The sequence below is a fragment of the Pristiophorus japonicus genome, chromosome 1, assembly GCF_044704955.1.
Source record: "Pristiophorus japonicus isolate sPriJap1 chromosome 1, sPriJap1.hap1, whole genome shotgun sequence".
In the NCBI taxonomy this organism is placed as follows: domain Eukaryota; kingdom Metazoa; phylum Chordata; class Chondrichthyes; family Pristiophoridae; genus Pristiophorus; species Pristiophorus japonicus.
In genome coordinates this window covers 153,721,033-153,745,225 of record NC_091977.1, presented here as the reverse complement: position 1 = coordinate 153,745,225, position 24,193 = coordinate 153,721,033, and the positions used below count along the sequence as shown (strand labels likewise).

General features: G+C 43.7%; 1 protein-coding gene across 16 annotated transcripts in view; it reads right to left on the bottom strand.

Moving 5' to 3' along the window:
* pja2 (praja ring finger ubiquitin ligase 2) overlaps positions 1 to 24,193 on the bottom strand; it is a 281,791-nt gene that overhangs the window by 21,097 nt on the left and 236,501 nt on the right. For 14 of the 16 annotated variants that reach the window (XR_011593692.1, XR_011593691.1, XM_070884059.1 and 11 more), the window contains 5 exons: positions 20,763 to 20,907; positions 15,178 to 15,239; positions 12,914 to 13,022; positions 3,336 to 3,450; positions 1,999 to 2,114 (listed from right to left, as the gene is read on the bottom strand). Coding sequence is in view for 14 of the 16 variants with exons in the window: in XM_070884059.1 (XP_070740160.1) it covers positions 1,999 to 2,114; positions 3,336 to 3,450; positions 12,914 to 13,022; positions 15,178 to 15,239; positions 20,763 to 20,907 (547 nt within the window). In the remaining 2 variants the exon portion in view is untranslated. Of the gene's footprint in view, positions 1 to 1,998; positions 2,115 to 3,335; positions 3,451 to 12,913; positions 13,023 to 15,177; positions 15,240 to 20,762; positions 20,908 to 24,193 lie in introns of those variants that run through there. The other 2 variants (XM_070884092.1, XM_070884114.1) reach the window with 2 other exon arrangements.

Genomic DNA, 24,193 nt, shown 5'->3' with positions numbered 1-24,193 from the left:
GTTGAGTTCCCAGCCTTGGTTACCCTGGAGCCATGTCTCCGTGATGCCAATTACATCATACCCGTAAACTGCTATCTGCGCAGTTAATTCGTTCACCTTATTCCGAATACTCCTCGCATTGAGGCACAGAGCCTTCAGGCTTGGCTTTCTAACACACTTTGCCCCTTTTAGAATTTTGGTGTAACGTGGCCCTTTTTGTCTTAAGTTTCTCTGCCCTCCACTCTTACTTTTCTTCTTTCTATCTTTTGCTTCTACCCCCATTCTACTTCCATCAGTCTCCCATCCCCCTGCCATATTAGTTTAACTCCTCCCCAACAGCACTAGCAAACACTCCTCCCGAAGACATTGGTTCCGGTCCTGCCCAGATGCAGACCGTCCGGTTTGTACTGGTCCCACCTCCCCCAGAATCGGTTCCAATGTCCCAGGAATTTGAATCCCTCCTTTGTGCACCACGCCTCAAGCCACGTATTCACCTGAGCTATCCTGCGATTCCTACTCTGACTAGCACGTGGCACTGGTAGCAATCCTGAGATTACTACTTTTGAGGTCCTACTTTTTAAATTTAGCTCCGAGCTCCCTAAATTCGTCTCGTAGGAACTCATCCCGTTTTTTTTAACCTATATTGTTGGTACCTATATGCACCACGACAACTGGCTGTTCACCCTCCCTTTTCAGAATGCCCTGCACCCACTCCGGAGAGATTCTTGACCCTTTATACTGTATTCATTTTATTGTATTATTATGTGAAAGTAAGTTGTACGGATTGAATTGTGAATCGGATCACAGCTGTTAATCAGAGTTCACTCGCTATGAAATAAAGCAGCCTAACGTTGTGTATCTGGTCTCATCCCATCATGTGTTTGCTTGGTCAGCTTTTGGAGAATTTGAAAATGATGAATATTCATTGCACATCACAAGGGCTATTATTGTTATATCAGAGTTACAGTTAGGAAAGTATGGGTACACCACTTAAGGGAAGATGCTCAGACTGCTTACAGGAGTGACTAGAACTGGTGTACCTATGGGGCTTTAGGGGTATACAGCAAATAATGCCTTTTGGCTTTTTCCATAAGATTTTTATGGTCTTTGGATCCTGCCAATGACTCCATTCCTCTCCGTGGCAACTGTCTGAGGCTGAACCAGACTGTTTGCAAGCTTATTTTCATATTTGACCTCGAATCGCTTACTTCCATCTTTGTAACATCATCTGACTCCACTCATACCTCAGCCCATCTGCTGCTGAAACCCTCATTCATGCCTTGGTTACCTCTAGACTTGACTATTCCAACACACTCGCAGCCAGCCTCCCACGTTCCATAAACTTGAGCACATCCAAAACTCTGCTGCCCGTATCCTAACTCACACTAAGTTCCATTCATCCATTGCCCCGTGCTCACTGACTTATATTGGCTCCCAGTTAAGCAACGTCTCAATTTTAAAACTCTCATCCTGATTTTCAAATCCCTCCATGGTCTCGCCCTCCCTATCTCTAATCTCCTCCAGCCCCACAACCCTCCCAAGATATCTGTGTTTCTCCATTCTGGCCTCTTGCGCATCCCCAATTTTAATCACTCCACCATTGGTGACTGTGTCTTGAGCTACCGAGGCCCTAAGCTCTGGAATTACCTCCCTAAACCTCTCTGCCTCTCTCTCCTCCTTTAAAAGTGCTCCTTAAAACCTACCTCTGTGACCAAACTTTTGATCATCTGCCCTAAAATCAATTTTTGTGACTGGGTGTCAAGCTTTGTTTGATAATGCTTCTGTGAAGCACCTTGGGACATTTTACTATGTTAAAGGCACTATATAAATGTAAGTTGTTTTATATTTTAAACAGAAAGTTTACATATTACAAAGATATCAAAGAAAATAGTAAATTAACCTTTATTTGAAATGTTGGCCAGAGGCAATCACATTGTTTAAAATTCCTAAACATTGGTATTTTGCTCGCAGTAAAGTTTTTTGAACAAATGGAGAAGAGTTTAGATCAGAAGTACATACCTTCTGTAACCAGAGGGTCACACATGGCCTATGAAATAGATGGTGGCATGGTAACTCTGTCACCAACTCTTCTTTCACATATTCACTGCAACAGATGGCACAGGATTGCTCCAGGCCTGGAGGATCAATAGTAGAATGTCCATACATTACAACACAAATCCAAAACAAGAGTGTACAATTTTGATTAGAAATTTTAAGAAGTTTTTTTTTTAATTTCTAAAGTGACTAACAGACCATTTAGAAGGTCTTAATACATTAATATTCTATTATTTATTTCAGACTATAGGAATAATATTGCTTAGTCTCTACAAATTATCTCTGGTTTTGTTTTTTCTTTCAGGACATTGGACCGTATGCAGCTGTTTAACCAGCTGCACGTTAAAATCCTTCTCTCCCATTCAAATATAGGAAGGCATCACTCATGTCCAAAACAGCAGCTAGTTTAAGAGGGGAAAAACATACAAGGAGGTCATACATTTGAGCAATAACCAGTCTGATTAGAAATGAAGTATTCAGTTAGAATGACATGTGATTTTGTTATTCTGTAAAGACCTCATGTTAAATTTATCCAATGTTACTTCGACAGCACCTCCATCCTCTGCAGCCTCTACCATCAAGAACAACAAGAGCAGCAATGTTGCGGGATCACCATTACCTCCAAGTCAGACCAACCGGACGTGGCTATATATCATCATTCCCTCATCAATACTGGGTCAGAATTCTGGAATCCCCCACCCTACACAATTGTGGTAGCACCATCACCAGATGGATTACAGCAGTTTAAGGCGGCTCACCTCCACCTTCTTAGGACAACTAGGGATAGTAATTAAAGGTGGCCTTGCCAATGTTTTTTAAAAAGTCAACACTGATAGTCTCCCTTATCTTTTAAGTACAGTTCAATGTTGAGAACACAAGGGTGTGAACACGTCAAGTCATTAAGGCAGTAGCTAAGATTTTGTCATTAGACAGGGATCATATCATTTATGTGGCCCTCTTATATTGTACATACAAGACATATTATAGAGGACAAAGGACAACACTGCCATTGCCAAGATCAGCGAATTCAGCCCACAAAAGGGATTGAATTGGTTTATTTTCCGAAGTAAGGCAATGCAGACATTTGCACTATCAAATTACAATCTAAATGGTCAATTGGAGTTCCACTGCACTTCTGGCGACGGAGCAAGACCAGCTTCGAGAAAATTCCTATTATGTGACTTTATTGGTTCTTGCAAGATGGTACCAGGGCCAACTGAAAGCATTTAAGTGACCAAAATTAAACCTTAAATTTGAGAAACATCAATGTACTAATCGGCACTGACAGTTATATGACTTACCATTGTGCTCCTCAGTGATTGCAACTTGTGGTAAGCATTCAATTGTTTCCTTGGGAGCTGGAGGTGGAGCTTGCTCCCCATCTATGGCCAGAGACTCGAGATGTGCTAAAGCAGCCTTTCAATAAAAATACATTTAAAACTGAAGCATTCAGGAAATGAAAATGTTTTAGTTAGCATATATATTTGCACCCGCACACAGCGTATATGGGTGTATAGACAATAAAAGCACTCAAATTGTAAATAGAAATAAATTTGTACAAAATGACAGCATAAGCACCAGTATATCAGGTACAAGAGAACTGCAACTGCACTGTTTGGGCACTGTACCTAAAAGGTTGAACCACCACATTCAGGTGGGGTCAATGGGCCCAAGTTTTGGCTTTCCCTTAGAACGGCACACCTCCGAGAGGCACGCCTATTTCCTAGAACAAAAAGTGCACCTATTACCTACCTCCGTATTCTCCGATATTTTTCGAGCCCTTTCCAGGTCGGCACGTGCAGCAGGAGCTGCTGGGGGCGAGGCCAAGGCGGCACGCCGAAGAACTGCCGGCAGGGGGGCGAGGCTAGGTCACAGCATCATATTTAGTGCCGGCAGCCTTGCGCATGCACGAGATGCAGCGTGCAACAGATGTAGCTCAGGTTGTGGCATTGGGTGTGGAGAGCAATGACTTAATCCGATCACTCGTGGGCAGCATCAGTGCAGTGGGTGAAGAGGTAACGGTACTGATGGGAGAAATAGCAGTAATGACACGGGAAATGAGGGAGGGAATGTCCGAGGGAGTGCAATCGACGGCACAGGAAGTCAGGGAGGTAGCTGCTGCAATAAGGGCACACAGCCCGGCCAATCAAATGACACCCCCATGAAGAAGTGAACATTCACTGAGATGTGGATGAGACATGGTTGCAGCCTTTCTTTGCTGCTTTTGTTCTTGTTCTTGATGTAGCTGTAGTAGCGTTTTTCAAATTGAAATTGTTTTGTAACTTTACAACTGATTAGTGAGCTTAGGGTTTTTAAGTGATGTTAGTGTAAATGTTCTCACATTTTGTAACTTACTTAATTTTGCACCTAAAAAGTGATCTTGAAGTTTCAGTGATCGAGTGTAAGATTTTTCACATTGAAATTATTTTGTAACTTTACAAGATTAAGTAATCTTAGAGTCATATTAAAAAGTAAAGTCTGATACAACAAATATTTTATTACACTGAGCTTTTTAATAAAATATTTTTTCATTAAAACTGAAGCATGTTCCATTAACACAACACAACATAGGAACAACTCCAAAAAATAAACATGTCAATGCGCAACAGTTGTTGCAGAACCCTCAGGCCTCAGTGATTGAAGCGTTCATGGATGAGCTGCTGGCGCAGGGGTCGAGTAATCGTTAAAAGGAGCACAATGGACCACACTCCTCCGACCTCGTGCTCCGGCATCAGGCACTTGCATGTTTTCCTGATCGTCGTCATCATCCTCATCCTGCTCTTCCGTAATACTATCATCAGGCACTGGACCCTCACGTGGGTTTTCTGGTTCCACTCCCAGCTCCTGCTGCCTCATAATGGCTAAGTTATGGAGCATGCAGCACATAACAGTGAACTGACCGACAATCTGAGGAGAATATTGCAAGTGGCCTCCGGAATGGTCCAGGCATCGGAAACGCTGTTTCAAAATGCCAATGGTCCTCTCGATGATGCTGTGCGTCGCAATGTGCGACATCATGTACTGATGGTCAGCTTCTGTCCGTGTTACGCGTAGGGGCGTCATGAGCCAGGTGGCAAGGCTGTACCCTTTGTCTCCCAGTAGCCAGCTCTGGACAGCTGCTGCTGAAACAGGTCAGATATAATGCTGTCGCGTAGGATGAACGCATCATGGGTGCTGCCATGGTATTTTTCATTGACTGACATGATGCGCTGCTTGTCGTCACACACGAGCTGCACATTAATGGAGTGGAAACCTTTTCTATTCCTGTACTGCTCGGAATGCTCCACAAGTGCTTGCAAGGCGATGTGTGTACAATCAATGCAGTCCTGTACCTTTGGGAAGCCAGCAATCCTGGAGAAGCCCACAGCCCTCTCATGCATTACTTGGTCGGTCATTGGGAACTTGATGAAGTAATTCCTCCGCGCATACAGTGCAGCCGTGACCTGGTAAACGCAGGCATGTATTGCACGTTGAGAGATGGCGCACACATCTCCAGTTGTAGCTTGAAACGACCCCGAGGCATAGAAGGAAAGTGCAGTGGTAACCTTCATTTGAACAGACAAGGCAGTCGACGTTGTGCTTCTCAGCTGTAAATCTGCTCTCAGCATATCACAGATCTTAACGACAACTTCCCTGCAGAAACGCAGCCTTTTGACACAATCAGCCTCGCTCATGTTCAGGTACGAACGCCTGGCTCGATATTGCCGACGTGGGCAAGGCCTGTCCATCAGCCTACGGGCTATGACGTTCCTGGTGCGGTGAGCTCTAATCAATTCTCTCCTATGCAGTGAATTGATGGAGACCCATTGCATAATCCGTGGTGATGATAATGCAGCACCCATACTTGAAGTACAAATTAAACTTTTAAACTTGCTGGCTGGCTGGCTCCTCTTCCCGGTGCTTTGCACGCCTTCCCTATCCCCTGGCCGCATAGCCGAACTTCTCCCCGCAGCTCTGAGCCTGCTGCTGCCGGGCTGTACTGACGTCGCTCTCCCTTCACGGTGCCCCTATCCCCTGGCCGAATGGCCGACATCGCACAGCTTGGTGCCTGCTGCTGCTGTTTCAGACAGGTAGGAAAATGTAATTTATTTTTTTTATTTGATTTATCTATCATTTATTTTTCATGATGGCTCTTTATTTGTAGAAGTGAAGTGTTAAATGCTTGTAAAATTCCCTAACTTCCCCCCCACCCCATCTCTCGTTCCCTGCCCCTAATTTATAAAGTGTAGACAAGGTTTTTCTGAGCGTACAAAAATCTACACTTAGTCCATTCTAAGTTAGTTTGGAGTAAGTTTTCGTTGCCTAAACTTGCAAAACAGGCATAAGAGAAAAAAACTGTCTTAAAATGAAACTATTCTAACTCACTAGAATTGGAGCAAACTAAATGCTGAGAATTGCAATTTCTAAATGCTCCATTCTAAACTAGTTGCTCCAAAAAAAACTGGAGCAACACGAGCCGAAACTTGAGCCGAAATTTGTATCAATATGCTGAATTACAGAATCAAAGGATGCAAATTTACAATTACAATTACAGCAAATTCCTTATCCCAGTGGGGCCATCAGGCAGCACAGCAGCAAGCAGAGGCTTAATATTTCACATTGTAGGGTACTGCAGAAGAAACTTGCACCCAAGTAACATTTCTTAATCCTGTCCCTTAACTTCAAATTTCACACAAATCTCTTTGGATAATTCTATTTTGGAAACAAACAGCAAGGAGAGCTGCAAGTTAGAAGCAGAGGTCTGTAAGTCAGTAGTTGAAGCCTCCAGAGCACCTGTTAAGATGCATTATAATGCAGCGTGAGGCCACTAGGGAGATGAAACAGGATCAGTTGGTTATGCTCATCTGATCACAATTGTACAAAAATGTTCCCAAAATGTTTTTCTGCTGGTTAAAGTCGATTGTCAATCATGCTTGAAAAAGTTCCTCTGGGCTAGTGGCAATGACTTGGGAAATCCGATGCTCTCCAACAAACCCAAGACCATCCAAGACTGGTTTATAATCAGGCCCAACAGGCCACATTAAGGAACTTCTGCATGGGATTTGGAAAAGCTTCTGAAATCTACGATGCAGATAGGCTTCTTAATAAACTAGTTTGCTGAAACGGAGTGGACTCCACATTGCATTGCTTAAATCATGGTAAGCTGGCAGGCATAAATTGTACTCATGCCAATTTCTAAAAGCCGCTTGCCAAGACAGGATAGCGGCAATGGTCTTGGAGGTCATGTGCCAGGAACCACTGACTTGACTTGGAGGTATCTTTGAGTAATATGATTCAGTTTGAGTAATATGATTCAGTTTGAAGCAAGCATACCCTCAATAATGCAGAGAGCAAATGTAGTTTCTATTTACAAGAAGTTGGATTATGGTGAGACCAACAAACTATAGAGGAATCTCACTATCCATAACTCTTAAAGTAGTTCTTCAGGTTGCTGTGGTATATCGGTTGCTTTGGAGGCCTACGGAGTAAAGCAAGGTAAAGACTGGATTCTGATCTTGAGGAATGGGCAGGGCAAGTGTTAATTTTATAAGAAATCATGAAATGTATTTGGCATACCTACATTGCTACATTGCTTTCACTGATTCTCATGAGGCTTTCAACCTAGTTTCATTAAAAAGTTGGAAGCTATGGAAGAACTTGGCTGAATCTTCCAACTCCAAGATCCATGTAAGCATAGATGAAAGACATGAACTCCATTCTTCTCAAGAGGACAAAAGCAAAATACTGCAGATGCTGAAATCTGAAATAAAAACAGAAAATGCTGGAAATACTCAGGTGGTCAGGCATCAACTTGAAATGTTAACAGTTTCTCTCTCCACAGATGCTGCCTGACCCAAGTATTTCCAGCATTTTCTGTTTTACTTCTCAAGGAGTCAGGCAAGGTCATGCAATGTTAACTATCTTATTTGATGCCTTAGTCAATGATGTGTTTGATGGTATTTTAAGGGATGATCTCAAAGTGTTGGGTTTTGAAAAGACATTGGGTGCTCCTTTCTCCAGAGGATGTAGTGCGCTCTATTCACTGTGCTGAACAATGGGCTAAATCAATGTGATATGGCATGGATGCCTCCAAGTGCAGTATTACAACTTTGCATGGCTCAAGAGGGGATATCAGAATTACAGCTTGGAAGAATCTCAACTGTTGATTCTCATTGGTATCCTGAGATCCTATGAATGCCACTTTATTCTGGATATGCTGAAAAGGTGCAAAGGACAATCTGAAGAAAAATTAGAAAGATCAATGAAAGCAAAAAATTCCAATGCAGGTTAAGCTTGGGGAATACAAGACATATCTCCAGTTGTTTGATGATGCAGACCTCCTAGGTATACAATGGAAATGCTTCCTTTGGCCCATGTGCGAGCTCCAGGAACAAGTTGTGTGGTACAGATGCAGCGTTCCGAATCCGGGACTGAGGCCGTTGCGGATTTTGCGTTTTGCCGGATTTTGGAATGTCTTTCTGACATCACGAATCCGGAAACACCCGAGCCCAGGTTTCGGATATTTCCGGATTTCGGAACGTCAGAAAGGGTGGGTGGGGGTGCTCGATGAGCTGTTCGAGTGTTCGGGTGGGGCTCTGCCGCCGGGTAGTTGTTTGGGTGGGGCTCTGCCGCCAGGTAGTTGTTCGGGTGGGGCTCTGCCGCCGGGTAGTTGTTCGGGTGGGGCTCTGCCGCCGGGTAGTTGTTCGGGCGGGGCCTGAGGAAGTGTTCCTTGTCTGGCCCGAGGTAGGTGGAGTCGGGCAGCCGAGGTAAAGGGGAGGGAGGGGGGCTGGGGCGAAGTTGGGGCAGGCGAGGTCAGTCCGCCGAGGCGATGGGGGTCCGGATATCGGAATATTTTCCGGTTTCTGGACGACCCCGCCACGGATCAGCCCGGTGTCCGGAACTCCGGATTTTGGAGGTCGAACCTGTACTTATGTGGCCAAAAGAGGAACCTTTGTTGGGAGGGAGAGCTCTAAGCCTACACAATCATATCACTCAACCATGGAAGGAAATTTAGCTTCATGGTGGGCATGGCTCTTTGCCAAAGTCACTCACATAAAGACCTAGATTAAATAGTTGGTGTGCAACTATTATGCTTGGACATAAAAGTCAAGCTGGGTAGCACGTTGCCAGCTGTCCAAGTAAGTCCTTCCACTAGTTATGCAGATGATGAGGAAACTTGAACCTGGGACAACAGCTACTGAAAGGAGCTACCTGGAACCCAGTTATGATAAAACCTGCTCATATATCCAGGATTCAGCACCTACCATGATTGGAATACAAAGAAGCAAACAACTGCTGATGAAGCTCTACATTTCAAAATGGTGGAATCACAATTTGATGGTATGGTGACTTTGTATGTTGTGTTCTTAATGATGGTGGTGTACATCCATCATCAGATTTGGGCTGGTGCTTATCAAGCTCAATCAGGTCTCGATCTCTGCCAAAACCATCAACAACTCAACAGTGTCTGGAGAGCAAAAATATCTGTCTTCTATCTCCACCATCAACCACATCCTTAAACCCCTCTTCCTTACCTCCTCCACCCTCATAACAACAAATGCGTGGAGTTCAGAGTTCTGAGTCACCAAGGCAGAAACCCATTCTGCTGCTTACCCCATTTCCTTGTCCACCAAACCAAAAGTGCTACAGGCTCTCTCTACCGTAGCTCTAAACCCCCATCTCTCTCTCTCCAGTTTCTCTTCCATTCCCTATGCCTTTTTCAAGCTCACCTCATCGGAGACCCACCTCCTGCTCGCTCGACTCCATTTCCATTAAATTGCTGACCTTCCAACTTCTCTTGAGGTTCCATGCTAGCTGACATTATCAATGGTTCTCTCTCTCTTCAGCCATAGTCTCCTTCCTTTCCAAAACCACAGTCATCATCATCCCTCCTCGAGCACTCTGTCCTTGCAAACTACCGCCGCCAACTCCAGCCTCTTTTCACTCTCCAAAATATTTGAATGAGCTGTTGCTTCTCAGATCTAAGCATATCTCTCCTGCAATCTATGTTTGAATCCTACCAATTAGGCTTCCGCCCCTCAACACTAAAATGGCCCTAACCAAAAGCAGGAACAACATCCTTTCGGAGCGTGACCATGTACAATATCTATCCTCGACCTCTCTGTAGCCTGTGTCATGGGCGACCACACTATCCTCCTCCAATGGCTCCCCCTTTCTTATGCAGCTGCCCTCACCTGGTTCCACTGGTACCTATCCAATCATAGCCAGAACATCTCTATCAATGCCTTCTCTTTCCACTCCTACATTGTTACCTCGAATATCCCAAAAGTCCATCTTTTGCTCCCTCCTTTTCCTCATCTAAATGCTCACCCCTAGCAACATTACCCTCCAGACATGGGGTTAGCTTTTACATGTCCACAGATGACGCTCAAGCCATCTGCCTCTGTGTTGTCAGACTGCTTATCCAACAGCCAGTCTTAGATAAGCCACAATTTCCTCCAGATAAACATTGGGAGGACCAAAACCATTGTCTTCAGTCCCACCGAAAACCTGATGACTCTTTTCTGACCACTGTCCACCCAGGGTTACACTTCAGATACTGTATCTAACTATAACACATAGTCTGCCTACTTCTAACTCTAACATCGCGATCCTCAGCCTCTACCGCAGGCTATCTGCTGATGAAACCCTCAACCATGCTTGCGTCACCTACTGACTGACTACTCCAAAGCTATCCTAGCCAGACTTCCACCCTGCATTGGCCATAGAGTACATCTCATTCACAACTCTGCTCCCTCTATCCTATCTCACACCAAGTCCCATTAACCCACCACCCCTGTCCTCAATGACTCACATTGGCTCCCAGTTCCCCAAAATCTCAAATGTAAAATTCTAATTCTTATCTTTAAATTCCTTCATGGCTTTACTCTTCCCCACCTCTAACCGCCTCCAGCAGTGCAACAACCCTTTTCCTCAGACTCTGGCCTCTTGTGCATCCGCTGCCCGCTCCCTACCCCCCCTCCTCCCTTTTAGTCACCCTTCGTAATAGCTCCTTCTTAAGCGCGGTGTCCATTTCTTTCCCCTACAACTCTGGGAAGTGCCTCGGGACACTTTTCTATATTTAAAGGTGCTGTATAAGTGTGTTGGTAATGCACTCACGCATTTTATGGTGTATTAGACTGCTCACCATGCCACTCAAGAAGTTTCTGTTTTATCACAGTTGGCTTAATAAAACACAAATTGTGAGCTTTCTAATGATTAACTGCATGGAAGAGGAGAAAGTAAGCATGGCTTTTTTTACATCAAGGTGGGTTTCCCGAACCAGAGAAGCCCACAATAATCTTGAGTGCTGTTGAATGATTGACCAGCTATTAGGCCTGCCACTGTGAGCTGGAATTCTTCCCACTTGGCTCTACATTACTCTGCAAGCTAATGCCCAAACAGATAGGATAATGCAGCAGAAATCATACCTGTGCTCTTTGCTGGAATACATTGCGGTTTTAACTGATTAAACACTAGCAGTATTCCTGCACACCTTTGGGGGTCCCCAAGCCATAGTTATTAGCAATTTGTTCCAAAGTCTTTGGACTAGAGCGAGTGTTCTTTTGGGGAAAATGTGTGCATTCCAATTCTGGCAAGCTGAATCTCTACCACTGTGAAATTCTCAGCAGCTTGTTTAGGATATTTAAAACATGGTTTTCCACGAGGATCAGTCAGTGACCAACAAAAATACATACTCATTCCTGTGAGTTGAAACTTAGTTGAAAATCAAATTTAGAAATTAAAATTTTTGGATGAAAGCACACCCTCCCCCACCCTAAACCAGATGACAGATCAGCAGTTTGACAGCATTCTCAACAAGGGGAGAATTGTTAAGAGTTTGATCTTGGAAATTCATGGAGAAATAGGTCACACATGATGGCCACAAATTTACTGCCCGGTTAAGTAATTGACAGAAATTTTTATATTCATCAAGATGATGGATGTTACTGTTAGAAAATGGAACATTTTTCCATTTGTGAAACTCTCCATCTGCATCAAACCAGTCAAGATCACATACAGCATAAGCCAGATACAAAGAGTGTTAGTTTGGCTCAGTTGGTAGGACTCTTACCCTTGAGACAGAAGGTTGCGGACAAGCCCTACTTAAGCATTTAAGTATATAATTTGGCTTGCCACTTCAGTGCAGTAATGAGGCAGTGCTGCATTGTTGGAGAGGTTCTCTTTCACACAAGGCGTTAAACCAAGACCCTATCTGTCTGTTCATGCAAATGTAAAAATTCCACAGCACAGTAAGAGTAAGGAGTTCTCCGGGATGCTTGGCCAAGATTTCTCCCTCAATTAGCACCATCAAAAGGATTAACTGGTTACTCATCTTATTTGCTGCTTGCAAGACCTTGTTGTGCATAAAACTGACTACTATACTTACATACATAACTGCAGATTAAACTTTAGATAAAGTAATTCATTTGTGTGAATGGTACCAGATATCAATACCCGATATTAGCAACGGTAATGGGTAGCAATTTATCCCTCCCCTGAAATCCCCAGGTCATAAATTTTGATATCGTCACGAGGACGTGAAAGTTGCTTTATAAATACAATGTAATTCTTTTATAAATTTCACACTGGAGCCCTTCAATTCTGAGCACTGGGGTCAAAATCAATATCTGTTTTTCTTTGGTTAAATAATGTGCTGATCACAAAGTTATTCATTTAACAACCAAAGCTAGAATGGATAATAATGACCGAAAATCTTTAACAAACCTTCAACTTGACTATTGGGTTTTAAAGCAAGGACATTCAAAAGGTTATTACTAGGACACCATGGATACAAATCAATATAAAATGTACATCAGTTATAATATTTTAAAATCCCAGCGTAGTCAATTACAAATTTCTGGGTTTAATCATAGAAGGTATTAATAAAGATTACCACCTCCATTGCTTGAGCCAATCGCTCTTCCAGAGCCATGAACGTAAGGAGCTGTGGATCAACAGATGATATAGCTTGAGCTGCAAGTCCTTCACCAAGTTCATCCAGCAATCTGAAAAAAAAAATCAAAATGAAGGCATCTTTCAAATCATTAAATTTATTAACTTTGGGGGCCTTTGTGCATTGAGCTGTTAAATAAGAAAAGTTTGATAAGTTATTAAATTCCTAAAGCAGGGAAAATATCCTCAAGCAAAAACAAAGGATTTTTAAAATTACTTTTCACTCAAATATTTATGAGTCAATTAAAATGTACGAGTGGGGCAGAAACCAAAAATAAACTAATTGCTTAATTTAACTGGGGTTTCAAACGGCAAGGTACTGTTGAGCATCAGTAAAATATATTTATGCACAACATTCAGAATTTAAAACTGGATGAATAAAATTATTTTTCTATCTTTTAGCATAACATGACTTGCTATGATCACATTTAGCATGAGAGTTACAAGTTGTTCCTGATGAACAGAATATTCAGCATTAACTATTTTTGCAGGTTTGCAATACGTATTCAAAATTTGGCCATTTCGGTTTTCAAGAAGCTAATGACCTGGATACACACCAGCTTTTTTGGACTGGGAGAAGAGAATAAATTTAGAGAAGAAAAGTGAGGAGAAAAAACATATCCCAACAGTATCTCTTCTCAGAGCCTCAATAGCATCAACCACGTTATATGTCAATTCACACCACAGTCCTGAGGCATCTCCCATTGTGGTCAAAAAAGTGAGATGTAAATCCCTAGAGCCGCTTCAAAATACTCCATATAGTTGACTTAGCCATCAAGCCCGAAATTCTTGGTTTCCCTAATACACAGCTGGAAGCGTCGTGAGGCGGATATCCAAGGACGCTGACCCAATAAACAAAAACAGTAGGAGTGTACCACATAGTGCCAGGGAGTGACAGACCACCGAGTGAGGAAGTGCAAACATCCACACAAAGTTAACATGAAGCAGCAGCACTGGCAGTCATTAGAACCAACTGCGGTCTGGCAACTGGAGATGGAGAAGTGGGAATCGATGCCACCAATTCTTAACTTGTTTTTTGGGTGGCTATGGGGCAGTACCAGAAAGAAAATAGGCACACAGAACTTACCACCCAATTCTTGCCATCTTGGTAGTGTCCTTGAAATAGACGGCCTTATTAGCCCAGTGCAAATCAGGGTCATGACGTCAATAGGACCCCAATTACATTTTCAGGTACCAATTGGCAACCAGGAGCTGACTTAATGAAAATTGCAAAAGAAACATAAATGATACTTCACAGGAATGCCAGAAGGTGGCAAGGAAGGTGTTGCACTCATCATTGGTGAAGCAGCTAAACAGAGCCTTCTGGAACAACAGCAGACTTCTAATGAGCCAGGTTCCAGATGCATTACCTCAAAATGACTGTAATGATATGCACCCACAAATGACATACAGTGATGAAGTTAGAGAGCTTTTACAACACACTGAAGGACATAACTGACAAGTTCAATGACAAGATATCCTCTTTTCACAATGTTAGGGTTTTTTGTAGTGCCAACATTAGCAGCAATCACCAATTGTACATTGCTACTAGAAATCAAATTGAACAAGCTAAATGAAAAAAAGGTAGTAAACGGAATCAACATTGCCAGACTGAAAGACACTGGCCGTACAACTCGGCACTGGCTGTTAAATCCAGTTTCGTTAAAAAAATGGCAGCTGCCTCGCTTCTGCCCACTTCTGGGGTGGAGCGTGTCAGCCGCCACTTTGAGCAGATCACGCAATCTGAAAATCAAATGCGATTGATGAAAAAACAAACTTGATAACTCTTAAGAGCAATGTGGTGGCTGTGCTCCTATTTGGATCAAAAATGTCACAATCCAACAAAGCCATCCAAAAGCAGTATAGACAGTGCCTTTAACATCAGATGGTTTAACAAAGTGACAAATGAAAGCGTACTTCAGAGAGGAAAGATGCCACCACTGACTAGAACAGTCTGGGAGGAGGGCAGATGGCCCATTATTGGTCTGAGAATTCCTGACACAGAATTCCTAAGTAGACATTAAATTGGAAGCCACAAGGGAAAAGAGCTAAAGATCAGCCAAAAGGAACTCTACACAACACACACAACGAATGCAGCTGCAATGTGCTTGCAGCCACAAGAGATGGAGGGAAAAGCTTTAATACTCCTCCTGCCCCTCAAATCAACTCCCTTGGTGCCTTATTTGCACTGAAAATCACTTTCCATACCTTAGGAGCCTCTTAACAAGGGCAGACACCGTCTCCAGTTCACCAGCGCAGCCTTTGGCCACCTGAGGAAAAAAGTGTTTGAAGATCAGGCCCTCAAATCTGCCACCAAGCTCATGTTCTACAGGGCTGCAGTGATACCCACCCTCTTGTATGACTCAGACGTGGACCATATACAGTAGACACCTCAAATCACTGAATATATACCAACGATGTCTCCGCAAGATCCTGCAAATCCCCTGGGAGGACAGACGCACTAATGTTAGTGTCCTCGACCAGGCCAACATCCCCAGCATCGAAGCATTGACCACACTCTACCAGCTCCGTTGGGCGGTCCACATTGTCTGCATGCCTGATACAAGACTCCCAAAGCAAGCGCTCTACTTGGAACACCTACACAGCAAGCGAGCCCAAGGTGGGCAGAGGAAACGTTTCAAGGACACTCTCAAAGCCTCCTTGATAAAATGCAACATCCCCACCGACACCTGGGAGTCCCTGGCCAAAGAGCACCCTAAGTGGAGGAAGTGCATCCAGGAGGGCGCTGAGCACCGAGTCTCAGCGCCGAGAGCATGCAGAAACCAAGCGCAGGCAATGGAAGGAGCGTGCGGCAAACCAGTCCCACCCACTCTTTCCTTCAACGACTGTCTGTCCCACCTGTGACAGAGACGGTAATTCCCGTATTGGACTATTCAGTCACCTAAGAACTCATTTTTAGAGTGGAAGCAAGTCTTCATCGATTTCAAGGTATTGCCTATGATGATAATGATGATGATTTGCACTGCCTGAGCTCTGCACTGGACCTGCTAGATTTTAAGTCTTCTCCAATCAACAAGCTGCTCGAAATGTGCAAGCAGCTCGGCAACTGTGAGGAAATGAGACCCCAACAGTGAAAACTGGCCAAGCCTCAATCTGAGAATCATAGAAATTTACAGCACAGGAGGCCGCCATGCGATCCATCATGTCCATGCCGGCCGTCAAAGAGCTATCCAGCCTAATCCCATTTTCCAGCTCTTTGTCCATAGCCTTGCAGGTTATGGCACTTCAACCTTTTAACCTTCATATTGATTGGACAAAGCAAATTGGCCAGGGTAGCCTTGAGGAAGAGTTCATGGAGTGTATCTGGGATAGTTTCCTTGAACAGTATGTTGCAGAACCAACCAGGGAGCAGGCTATCTTAGATCTAGTACTGCATAATGAGGCAGGATTAATAAATGATCTCGGCGTAAAAGATCCTCTAGGAATGAGTGACCATAATATGGTTGAATTTCAAATTCAGTTGGAGGGTGAGAAAGTTGGTTCTCAAACCAGGGTCCTAAGCTTAAATAAATGAGACCACAAAGGTATGAGGGCAGAGTTGGCTAAAGTGGATTGGGAAAATAGACTAAAGAATGGGACGGTTGATGAGCAGTGACAGACATTTAAGGAGATATTTGGTAACTCCTAACAAAAATATATCCCAATGAGAAGGAAAGACTAAGTATGGATAACCATCCGTGGCTAAGTAAGGAAATAAAGGAGGGTATCAAATTGAAAAAGGCATACAATGTGGCCAAGCTAAGTGGGAGGCCAGAGAATTGGAAAATTTTTAAAAGCCAGCAGAAAACAATTAAAAAAATTATTGAGAGAAGATAGATTATGGGCTCAATTTTCCCCAGGGATTTGCGCCGTTTTTTTGGAGTAGGATGCTTTTTTTGTCCTAAGTTTAAAAAAAAAGTTTCCCCAATCAATTTGCACCAGCGTAACACAGTTAGTGACGATTTTTTTAGCTAAGTTTCTTTTCAGCCAAAGGGAGCGTAACCTGCCACCCGTGCCAATTCTGGCCATTTCGGCAAATTTGGCCAGCTGAGAGTTACTCCAGTTCTGCTTAGGCCAGCATACGTGGCCTTTGCAGAAAAACATTTTGGAGAGATAAAGAAAATCGGCGCAGGTAAGTGCAACAGATGCCCGGACAGCAGCAGCAGGAACGATAAGAGAGAGGGGAACGGGTGGGGGGTGGAAAAAGAGGAGGTGGGGGGGGAGGGAGAAGCATTTTGGGTGTAGTTAGGTCTGGGGACTGGGAGGGAGGCCTTCCGGCCTGGGATAGGGGCAGGGGAGCAGACTGGGAGGCCACTTGGCCTGGGCTAGGCACTCAAGGCCAGGGTCGGGCGAGGGATCGGACCGACGAGCCCTTCGGCGAGGGCTAGGGAGCGGACTGGCAAGGCACTTGGGGCGGGAGAGCAGACCAGCAAGGCTCTCGGGGCCAGGGTCGGGCGGGGGAGCAGACCGGTAAAGCTCTTCGGCCAGGGCTAGGGGCAGGGGTAGCGGGACCAGCTTTAATAATTGGAGGTAAGTTGCTGCAATATATTTTAATGTGTTTTTAAATTGATGCTGTGTTTTAATGTGTTAGGAGCTGGCTGTATGTTTCACTTTGCAGCCTCAGCCTCCATAGTGTCCCTGGTTACCGTGGCAACCCCATCTTTTTGGTGCAGATCAAGGCTCCCGCCCCAAAACTAATGAACAGGTTAGGCCATGCCAAAATGAAGAAATCCAACGGGGAAACTTAAAACATTTTTTTATGGCATACTTGGGCCCCCAAAAAACAGGCGTGACTCTTCAAGTACGCCCAAAAAAACCTTTGGGAAAAATTGAGCACAATGAAAGTAAACGAGCATGAAATATAAAAACAGATAGTAAGAGTTTCTACAGGTACATAAAAAAGGAAAAAAGCGTGGCTATGGCAAATGTTGGTTCCCTAGAGGATGAGACTGGGGAATTAATAATGGGAAATAGGGAAATGGCAGAGACGTTGAACAAATATTTTGTATCGGTCTTCACAGTAGAAGACACTAAAAACATTCCAATAATGGATAAGCAAGGGTCTACAGGGAAGGAGGAACGTAATACAATCACTATTAAAGAAGTAGTACTCGGTAAAATAATGGGACTAAAGGCAGACAAGTCCCCTGGACCTGCTGCCTTACATTCTAGGGTCTTAAAATAAGTGGCTGCTGAGATAGTGGATGCATTGGTTGTAATCTACCAAAATTCCCTGGATTCTGGGGAGGTCCCAGCAGATTGGAAAACCGCAAATGTAACGCCCCTATTTAAAAAAGGAGGCAGACAAAAAGCAGGAAACTATAAACCAGTTAGCCTAACATCTATCATTGGGAAAATGCTAGAGTCCATTATTAAGGAAACAGTAGCAGGACATTTGGAAAAGCATAATTAAATCAAGCAGAGTCAGCATGGTTTTATGAAAGGGAAATCATGTTTGACAAATTTGCTGGCGTTCTTTGAGGATGTAACTAGTAGAGTGGATAAGGGAGAACCAGTGGATGTGGTGTATTTGGACTTTCAAAAGATTTTTGACAAGATCCCACACAAGAGAATAGTGTGCAAAATTAAAGCACATGGTATTGGGGGTAATGTATTGATGTGGATAGAGAACTGGTTGGCAGACAGGAAGCAAAGAGTAGAAATAAACGGGTCCATTTCAGAATGGCAGGCAGTGACTAGTGGGGTACCGCAAGGTTCAGTGCTGGGACCCCAGCTATTTTACAACATATATTAATGATTTAGACAAAGGAATTGAATGTAATATCTCCAAGTTTGCAGATGACACTAAGCTGGGTGGCAGTATGAGCTGTGAGGAGGATGCTAAGAGGCTGCAGGGTGACTTGGGCAGGTTAGGTGAATATACTACATGTGCCATGCATTTGTCCAATGTAGATAAATGTGAGGTTATCCACTTTGGTGGCAAAAACAGGAAGGCAGAATATTATCTGAATGGTGACAGATTAGGAAAAGGGGAGGTGCAACGAGACCCGGGTGTCATGGTACATCAGTCATTGAAAGTTGGCATGCAGGTACAGCAGGCGGAGAAGGCGGCAAATGGCATGTTGGCCTTCATAGCGAGAGGATTTGAGTTTAGGAGCAGGGAGGTCTTACTGCAATTATACAGGGCCTTGGTGAGGCCACTCCTTGAATATTGTGTACAGTCTCCTAATCTGAGGAAAGACAGTCTTGCTATTGACGGAGTTCAGCGAAGGTTCACCAGACTGATTCCCGGGATGGCAGGACTGACATATGAAGAAAGACTGGATCGACTAGGCTTATATTCACTGGAATTTAGATGAATGAGAGGGCATCTCATAGAATCATATAAAATTCTGACGGCATTGGACAGGTTAGATGCAGGAAGAATGTTCCTGATGTTGGGGAAGTCCAGAACCAGGGGTCACCGTCTAAGGATAAGGCGTAAGCCATTTAGGACCGAGATAAGGAGAAACTTCTTTACTCAGAATTGTGAACCTGTGGAATTCTCTACCACAGAAAGTTGTTGAGGCCAGTTCATTAGATATATTCAAAAGGGAGTTAGATGTAGCCCTTACGGCTAAAGGGATCAAGAGGTATGGAGAGAAAGCAGGAATGGGGTACTGAAGTTGCATGATCAGCCATGATCATATTGAATGGTGGTGCAGGCTCGAAGGGCCGAATGGCCTACTCGTGCACCTATTTTCTATGTTTCTATGTAGTGTATTTTTCTATTTTTTTTTATTAGTGTTGTGTGTTGGGGGAGGGTGGGGGTGTGGTTTCATGAATGAGAAAATACTGTACCTTGATTGGCTGCCCAGAGCCATGTGACTCCAGCTCCAGCATACGGACGTCCCAACGTGCACGCGCTCCGATGCGCAGTGAGTGAAGGCCTCAGGATTGGAAGTTCGAGCGAGCGCAGCACCTTCAGGCAAGTGCGCATTCTTTTTCCTTTTTTCAGTTGTTTGCGCACAGGAAGACCTCGATCGGAATTTCTGGGCCAATAAATCATTGGAATTACTTATGTTAGGTTTGTTTGGTGTTTGGTTATCTTGTAGAAAAATAATTATGTGATGGCTAGTTGTGAGGAGAAAGGAATTTATTTAAACTGGAGAGAGACTAGTGATAGGAGGCTGATTTTGATGGACTGCAACTTCCAAAAATATTGCTCTATGCACCTGTGAAGATGTGTTAAGTGAGTTTGGCTCTCAGCTGTTTCAGTGCTAATCACTACACCTGCTTCATACATCAGCAGTGTTACTATCAGCCTCTGTGGCATTCTGTGGGGCAACGTTATGAAGCACATAACATGCCACTACATTCGCGAAATGATGCTCTGTGCATATTGTAAGGTACTCCCAGAACCTTTTAAGCATTCCAAAGGATTGGTTGTTTGTCATCCTTGCCTTATTGTGGGGTTCCTCTGCAATACTGGTCATCCTACAAAGTGGTGTAATGAGCCCAGAGAGTAAATCTTGCTAACCAGCATGCAACCTGCACCATGACCTCATTGGTGAGAGCAGAGATGCTGGACTGAAGTACAAAAGCATTATGTCAGCTCCCAGCATATCGAGTGCATGCAGGAAACTGTCCCGATTGTTGCAAATGACCTGCATAGTTAAGGAATGGAAGCCTTTCTATTTGATATAAATATTGGTTAATAATTCAGGCCTACAAAGCCACATTAGTGCAATAGGCTCAACAACCCTATTGCAATTCTGTAAAAAGTTAATCACTCAAGTCATCTGTGGAACTACTATTGAGTTGCACTGATAATGAGGGCAATGTTTACTTGCCTTATACAGGAATGTACAATGAATTGGCCAGGTTGGCAAAGGTCCCCTCTGGTTCCCTGGAACGATCCAGTTACATAGAGCTGATATCACATTGTTGGCCACAGCCAGGAGCTGTTCATGCTGTGGACCTTGGTAATAGATCTGGCTGCAGCAAAAAAATGTTCAAAGTTTCATTATTGAAGCATAGCCTCCCACGACATAGCTCATGTAAGAGGCCATGGAAAGCACACTTCATTTGATACTTTCTGATCAGTGTGCCATGTGGGACCTATCACGAAGGTAAAAAGCCTATGGGATCCAGGGCAAAGTGGCAAGTTGAATCCAAAATTGGCTTAGAGGTCAGAAGCAAAGGGTAATATGGTTGATAGATGTTTGTGACTGGAAAGATGTTTGTGACTGGAAGGATGTTTCCAGTGGGGTTCCACTGGGTTCAGTATTGGGTCCCTTGCTTTTGGTTATATACATCAATGTTCTAAATTTGAATATAAAGGGTATGATTAAGAAGTTTGCAGATGACATTAAAATTGGCTGTGTGGTTGATAATGAAGAGGAAAGTCATGGGCTGCAGGAGGCTATCAATCAACCGGTCAGGTGGGCAGAACAGTGGCAAATAGAATTTAATTCATTGAAATGTGAGGTAATGCACTTGGGGAGGGCTAATAAGGAAAGGGTATACACATTAAACGGTAGAAGTGTAGATGTACAAAGGGACCTTGGAATGCTTATCCACAGATCCCTGAAAGTAGCAGGCCAGATGGATAAGGTGGTTAAGAAGGCATACGGAATGCCTGTATTCTATGCCTCGGCCAATAAAGGCAAGAGCAGTGAGGTTATGCTTAAATTGTATAATACTCTGGTTTGCCCACAGCTGGAATACTGCGTGCAGTTCTGGTCGCTGTATTATAGGAAGGACATGATTGCACTGGAGAGGGTGCAGAGGAGATTTACAAGGGTGCCACCTGGAATGGAGAATCTTAGCTCTGAGGACAAATTGGATAGGCTGGGTTTGTTCTCCTAGGAACAGAGGAGGACGAGAGGAGACCTCATTGAGGTGTATAAACTTTTGAGGGGCCTAGACATAGTGGATAGCAAGGGAGTATTTCCCTTGGTGGAGTCGTCAATTATGACGGGGCATAATTTTAAAGTGGTTGGTGGAAGGTTTAGACGTAATTTGAGGGGAAGCTTCTTCACGCAGAGGGTTGTGGGGGTCTGGAACTCACTGCCTGGAATGGTGGAGGAGGCAGAAATCCTCACATTTAAAAAGGTGCTTGGATGGGCACTTGAAGTGCCTTAACCTGCAGGGTTATAGACCTAGAGCTGGTAAGTGGGATTAAACTGGATAACCTCTTATTGGCTCTTGTAGATACGGTGGCAAGTACTTCAGGGAATTGAATACGGCCAGAGTGATCTTCTGGACTAGTTTTGATCACCTGGATGAGTCGGAGAGGAATTTTCTCAGATTTTTTTTTCCCCAATTGGCCCGAGTTTTAAAATCTGGTCTTTTCCCTCTCCCAGGAGATCGCATGGCTCCGGTTGGGGTGGAGTGTAAAATGTTGCGATGCATGGGGTATCGCAGTTGTGTGGGGCGGACTGGTTGGGCCGGATGCTCTTTACTTGTCCGCTATTATACAGTGTTCATAGGTTTATATGTAATCTTCACGGCTGCTGACCGAGGGCCGTGTGGCTCTTTGTCGGCCGGCACAGACACGATAGGCTGAAATGGCCTCCTTTTGCACTGTAGATTTCTATATTCTGTGCGTACCGCTGGGATGGTCTGGTGTTGCATAATTAATCTGGCTTCCCTTGCTGCTCCTCTTCCTTCAAAATGTATATCATGTAAAGTAGGATTGATAATATAAAAAATAGGAGCAGGAGTAGGCTATACAGCCCCTCATGCCTGCTCTGCCATTCAATAAGTCTTTGGCTGATTTTCTACCTCAACTTCACTTTACCACCCTATTTTCATATCCCTAGATTCCCTTAGTGTACAAAAATCTAATCGATCTCAGTCTTGAATGTACTTAACGACTGAGCATCCACAGCCCTCACAATGGGAAGCCCATTTTGTAACATTCAGAACGTTGTTCCCCAATTTCCTTTAATTACAAGCTTGTCCACAGGTATTGAGGAATATAGGCGAAGACTTCGAGTACAACAGTGAAAATGTTTTCACATAGCTCCAGTCAGTCCCAAGAAATGTCCAGAAGCCTGCAAAAACAATCACACCTACAGTAAGCTTCCCTTTAAATAAATACTTCTGCCTCGATAAGCAGGCCCTGGGAACTGCAGCAATAATATAGTGGTGTACAATCAGAAGGCCGCATGGGACACTGTTGGTTACAGAACTGATGGCATCTTATCCTAGCTCTGTGATTTACATATACGTCTGCTGTTCAGAGGGCAGACGCTTTTTCACTCCAAACTGAAACCTGCAGAAATTTATGACATGGTACCCCGGGGCAGAAACCCAGCATGTCTTGGGTCCGTACCAAATTCCTGTACCCACCAAAAGGTGCAATTCGCAACATGGCCCCCTGCCCCAGCCCAGGAATTTTGGGGCCGCATGTCTTTTCACAACCTTAACCCGAGGGTGAGGGAAGGAAACCACCTAGCGACCTCATTTTCCTCTGCAATTTTTTCTTCTTTCCCCTCTTTTAGCATTGGCACTGGGCATTCCCCAATACACTGCCCACATAATCATTATTCAACTGTACCTATTTCTGCTTCATGCCAGAGATCAATTAGCTTAGCACAAACCATGGATCAAATCTACGACCATTAGATAAACTCCATCCAGGAAGCATCATATTCATTTTTATCAAGAGCTCTACGTTATACAAGTGGTAGTATGCAATGTGCCATAAACAAAGAATTTAAAGAATAACAGAAAATTTTCATTCAACTCATTTCATTCTGCTTCAGAACCCAATCTGTTTAGGTTTTACATCTCCCTCCCTCCCATGATTCAGGAAATTCTCTGCTCCGGCACCAGTCAGGTCCCAAGGGTGCCGGACCAGAGGTGTCCAACTGTACCATCTCCACCTCTATTTTCCTGAATCATATTTCATTTTTTAAAGTCAGTATTTTTTCATGAGGAAGCAGACTTATTGTTTAGAAGATTTGAGGCTTGAAGTTATTCCTTATTCTAAGACTAGCATTTGGCTTTCACACTAATGGTGTCATTTGGCTCTTCTACCCTGGTTTTGCAAAAAGTACTCCTTTACATCAGACCCTTTAATTATTTTACAAATGTAATTTATTCACCCATACATCTACCTTTTGCAATTTTGTCAATGATCCAAAACCTGGATGTGTTACTTTTGGTAAAGTTACACTAGGTTTAACATGCTACTTAAAACGGTAAAAAAAAATTGAAAATGGAAAAGTAACCCAAACTTTGCATCAAATACTTAAAATATTATAACAGAACT